This window comes from Pleuronectes platessa, chromosome 14 (genome assembly GCF_947347685.1).
Source record: "Pleuronectes platessa chromosome 14, fPlePla1.1, whole genome shotgun sequence".
Taxonomy (NCBI): domain Eukaryota; kingdom Metazoa; phylum Chordata; class Actinopteri; order Pleuronectiformes; family Pleuronectidae; genus Pleuronectes; species Pleuronectes platessa.
The window spans coordinates 9193239-9198798 of record NC_070639.1 but is presented as its reverse complement, the minus strand read 5'-3'; the positions used below and the strand labels follow the sequence as shown (position 1 = coordinate 9198798).

General features: G+C 43.3%; 1 protein-coding gene across 1 annotated transcript; it reads right to left on the bottom strand.

Moving 5' to 3' along the window:
* Positions 1-1527: 1527 nt before the first annotated feature.
* pou3f3a (POU class 3 homeobox 3a) lies at positions 1528-2799 on the bottom strand. The gene has a single exon (XM_053440165.1). The coding sequence runs from the start codon at positions 2797-2799 to the stop codon at positions 1528-1530; it is 1272 nt and encodes a 423-aa protein (XP_053296140.1).
* Positions 2800-5560: the final 2761 nt, after the last annotated feature.

Below are 5560 nucleotides of genomic sequence, written 5' to 3'. Positions count from 1 at the left end.
GCCGAGGTGAACTGCCGGCTGGGATGGCCGACCTCTCTTGGCTGCGTTCCACAGAGCTGCAGTCCACAGCGCTGCCACAGGACGTATATGTGGCTGCACTGATATACAGTATCACACAACAAGGTATAATTTGATTTCCAGAACGGGGTTACGTGATGTGTCCAGTCAGCTTCAATAGAGCCAACATGGCATCATACAAAATGGTGTAGGCTAAGGACAAATACTTTTGGTTTATCTTACGGAGCTGACAACATAACGAAACTCCCACTGCTGCAACTACAGTGAATATGTTAAACATCAACAAATCGGAGAGTTATTTTGTCCACGAGATGTTTTCTCCATAAAATAACAGAAACTGTGAAATTACAGAATTTTCCGAGATACAAAAACTATATTTTTCTATTCCAGCTCTCTTGATAACCTATAAAATGTTGAGTTAAAGAAAAACTTCTAATCTGGAAATGCAACAAGCAAAAGTTTGAAATTTTTAATGCAATAATTGATCGATTATTGGAATTTTTACAGAGGAATTTCAAACTGCTTTCAGCTCACATGAATATAAATATTAGACTTATATGTTATGACTTATACAATTCATGAGATAATGTTTGTATATTGTCTTTGAGTTTGTCTTTGACTCTCATGAACGACACAATAAGTATGAATTAACCTTTTTGACAGGTAGATATACTTATAAAACCTTATAAAAGCTGAAGCATGTTTAATATTTAACCCTGTGTGTGTGTGTGTGTGTGTGTGTGTGTGTGTGTGTGTGTGTGTGTGTGTGTGTGTGTGTGTGTGTGTGTGTGTGTGTGCGTGCGTTTGGGCCACCTCAAGTATTTTAACACAATTTCCCTAATGTAAGATTTATTAAATTATTTGTCTGTTCAGTGAAAGTAAACACAAGTGGAAGAAATAAATAATCACAAGAAATGCACAACAGACGTACTTGTACATTAACTTAAGGGCATGTTTCCAGAAAGAAAGAAAAAAGTTTCCTATGAAGGAGAAACTGGAATAATTTCTACTTTTTGTCCATTTTAAACTGTGGCACAACATAAAACCACTGACACAACACAAAAGTGAGAAACACCTTTTAACACCTGATAAATTATTGCTTATCATAAACACAACAAAAAGCTGATTAAATGCCTTTCAATTCAAAAACCATATAGGTAAGAGTGGGGCATTGAAATCTGCAGCATTACAAGGGAACTTCTTTTTATTATTAACTGCACAAAGAGCTTTTTTTTCTGAACTTGAGCCTTAAAGTCTCTGGAAACTTGAATGTAAAAGACTTAAAACTAGTTTTCTTCTCAGATTTCCGTTTAACTTTTGGTTTTCTATCCCAAAGGATGATCCATTGTGCAGGAAAATACTCGACGAAGGGTTAAAGGACATCTGTCCGGCTCTGAAATGAACGCAGACTTGATAATAACTGAACATATTTAGTGTACGAAAAGTTAAGCAGATACTTGAGTCTTTCGGGGGAAACGTTTCTCTAAATATCTAATCAAACAGTTATTTTCACGTGTCGCTGTACATCCTCTTGCAGTCTATGGAGGGCGACGGAGTGTCAGGACCCATGCTGCCCACCTGCGAGTACGCGTCCTCCGGGGTGCGCGGGAGTCCGGGTGGCGTCATGCGCTTCTCTTTCTGCCTGCGGTTGCAGAACCAGACCCGGACCACCTCCTTCTCCAGCTGCAGAGTGTCCGCCAGAGAGGTGATCTCCTGCGCGGAGGGTTTGGAACACTTGAGGAAGTGGCTCTCCAGCGCGCCTTTTACGCTCACCTCGATGGACGTGCGCTTTTTCCTCTTCCTGCCCTGTGTGGCGATCTTATCGATGCTGGTCGGGCTCCCGGTCGTGGAGTCGGCCTCCTCCAGCCATTTGTTGAGCAGAGGCTTCAGCTTGCACATGTTCTTAAAGCTCAGCTGCAGCGCCTCGAACCTGCAGATGGTGGTCTGTGAGAACACGTTGCCGTACAGGGTGCCCAACGCCAAGCCCACGTCCGCCTGCGTAAAACCGAGCTTGATCCGTCGCTGCTTGAACTGTTTGGCGAAATGCTCCAAGTCGTCAGACGTCGGCGTGTCCTCGTCGGAGTGCGGCTCATGGTTCACACCGTGATGCTGGTGATGGTGTGTGTGGTGATTGTGGTGGTGATGCTGGTGGTGATGCTGGCTGCCGTGGTCCAGCTCCGGGGACTGGCCGCGCACCAGCCCCGGGTGCATGAGGCTCTGTCCGGCGTGTGAGCTGAGCATCCCGTTGACAGTAAACCCGCCTGGCTGGGAGTAGATGAGGGACTGCTGCTGCTGCTGCTGCCCCTCGGAGATGCCGATGTGCGCCGCGGAGGAGCCTCCCCAACTTCCCGGGTGCGTCTGATGAGGACCCAGATGTGGGGACCTGTGGTGCAGAACGGAGCCCGAGTGGAGGTCCTCCCTGCCGCCGTTTCTCTTCACCTCTTGCTGCTGGGAGCTGGGCGGCCACGGGGAGCCGGCCTCGACTGCTGCCACCGCGGCTGCGGCTGCTGCGGCTGCGGCGTGCGGCAACGACGTGACCCACTGGTGAGCGTGGCTGAGCATGTGGCCCCCGTTGCTTGCCACCATGGCTCCCTGCATGAAGTCACTCTGCACCATCTTAACTGACGGGTCCCCTCTGTAGCCACTGGAAACCGTGGTCACAGCGGTGCTGCCCGGCTGCATGCCACCACCCCTCCGGTCAGAGTGAAGGACCGGGCCGGATAAAATCCTGCTGCTGGCTAGATAGGGACTGGAGGTGGCTGTTGCCATCCCACAAAGCATAAATCTGGATATGTGTTGATCAAAGTCCCACTGTTCCTAATCCATAAATTCAGTCTAGATCACCATTGGTTATCTTTGTGCAACTCGCAAATTAAAATCACTCCATTGAGGCTTAGATCGTTATTTTAGTTGATGACTTCTTGGTGGAAAAGGCGCTTCGTTACGCAGTCCTGTGCGACAAAACTTTTCTGTCCCGTGAGCTGCGCCGTGCGTAATCCACAGACCCGACGATATGGCAGAAGACCTTCTCTACGGCCAAACAGAAGAGCTGTTCGATTCTCTCTATATTTACAATCTGGATGCAAGCTAATGATAGCGACAAAAAAAGAAGAAACTTTAAAGCCTCTAAAGCGATGTGGTCCTCTCAGGTCACTCCAGCTGCTCTAACCGGTGCGTCCTCTGCGCAGCGAGGGAGACGTGCATGTGTTTACGTTGGGCCAGGGCTGCGGATTCCTCTTCCACCTCCGTCCAATTACAACTGGAAGAGTCTGCAGAGCTCCCGCTGATTGGACGCGCAGCCAGAGAAAGGAGTTGGTGCATCTCAGAGTCAAACCTCGGGTGCACAAAGTTCTTGTAGCAGGAAAACGCAACAATGCAAACGAAAAATGATCTATTGCAATAAGGGGGGAAAGACACTGTGTGTTTTTGAGCAGCATGTGCACGAATAACGTTGAAGAAGAAATACCGGCAACAAAAAGTCTTCCAAACTATAAAAACAAGGTTTATGATTATATTATATATATATAAAAAAGAATTATTATGCTTCTCCCTGAGGTTATGAAGTCACTAAAGCTGCGTGTACCAGACTGAATAACTCTGTACAGTGGTGAATGATCTCCTTTGGAACAGCACAGAGGCAGCAAGGCCCGTGTCAAGGATACTCCAGTCAGCTTTGGGTAAACAGGGGGTTCATACGCCTCCTGCATCTTAATGCGCTCTCCTTTTCATATGGTAAAGGAGAAAAGGCCACAGTGGCGTGACGCGCCGCTCTGGTGCGCGCTGAAGGTACACACACACACACACACACACACACACACACACACACACACACACACACACACACACACACACACACAAACAAACTGGACCGTTATTTTCACACATACCGTCCCCGACACCAAAACACAAATCCAGTTCTGCTGGGATGATGTTTCCTTGCTCCGTTACTTTGCGCTGAATAAACACGCAGAGGAGAATGTTCGACCGAAGTTTTGTGAGCGGAGGAAAGAGCCAGGTGCAGCCCAGTGAATGTGCCAATTGATGCTTTTCAGCGGAGTTGATTCGTGGCCAAAAAGGTCAAAGATAAATACGCATGAATTACGTTTTCCCATAAATCTACAGCTTAAGCTGAACCCTTTTGTCATAAATCCCCTTTTATCCCCCGATGTTAAATTATATAACTGATAAATTGGTTTGACTATAAAGATTGGGGGGAAAAATCATAGTAAGGCACAAATATTATAGGATCTATTCAGGAGTTTTAAAGTGAAGTACTTTTTACATTTGGTTTGTTTTCGTCTCCTTAATAACTCAACGTGTCCGTGTGTCCAGTCCAGAGAATGTTTTAGGCAGAATGACACTCAGGGGTTCAACTCCTGAGAGCATAATGTCAATCTCACTCAGTAAATGGTAGAAGCACAGGATGTTTAAAACACATTCAATTCTCCACTAAATGTTTGCAGGACAGTGAATAATTGGCCATGTTTAAATAATATGTTGTGTTTGAAAAAAGCTGCATAAACTTCTAACCTGTATGAGTCCAGAAAATTCGAAAAACCTTTCATATCAGCAAGAATAAACAAAGAGGTGAAACTTTCTGATAAAAAAACAATTTGTAAAAGTTTGATAAATTGAAGCTGTTGACTTTATAAATTATTAATTAAAAACATTCAATTTACAAAGTTTTTGTTAGCCATTTATAAGAAAAAACCTTTGGACTGGATGTTTTTGAAAAATCTCTTCTAATGTTTATCCTCCACCAGCATGACACTTGGCTGTAAATGTTAAAGGGCAATTAAAGGAAACGTTTTGAGAATACGATCTTAATATAAAAGGTCCAGTAATGTTTCATATTAATTTGTTATCGCTTTGATTTCGCTCCAGATGATACATAAAAACACAAAGGACACACACCACACAAACCAGTGCACTATTGAATGATGAAACATCAAAATATATATTTTTTCATCCACATTCTTTGAGGTATTCCTTGACTCTGTGGTTTTAACATTACAATATTAAAAAGTTACACATACATATGTCAATACATAACAAATAAGATTCCTTACACAAAGTTAAGCCAGGAATCTGCATCATATTACTGTATAGAATACATAATATAAAAGCATTTTATAATTGGCTTATAAAAGGGGTAAGGAATAAGTCAAATTAATCAACTGGTATCACTATTAAAATTTAATTTACAAACACTACATTTATAACTGGAGACATGTGATTGTAATAAAAAACCTTATTAAAGTGTAATAATATATATAAGTGTTTAGTGGGAGGAGGAGGTTCACCAGGCAGAGGGATTATTCATGCCTGGCAACCCAACTATTATTCTGTTTAACAAAATTGAATTGGCCTTTAAAGTATTAATGTTGATTAATCAATAATCAAGCCAAGATAACAACTTGATCCAACTTGGGTACTTCAACACTCTTCTTACATTATGCAATGATTTGATTAAGTGATTATTAATTCCACAGCTAGTGCAAACCTGTATGTTGTTTAGCTGCATTCGGTCAAACAAAGTAAA

What these genes read in the sequence shown, in the direction of transcription:
- pou3f3a (XM_053440165.1), bottom strand. Translation starts at nt 2,799, where the DNA reads ATGCTTTGTGGGATGGCAACAGCCACCTCCAGTCCCTATCTAGCCAGC.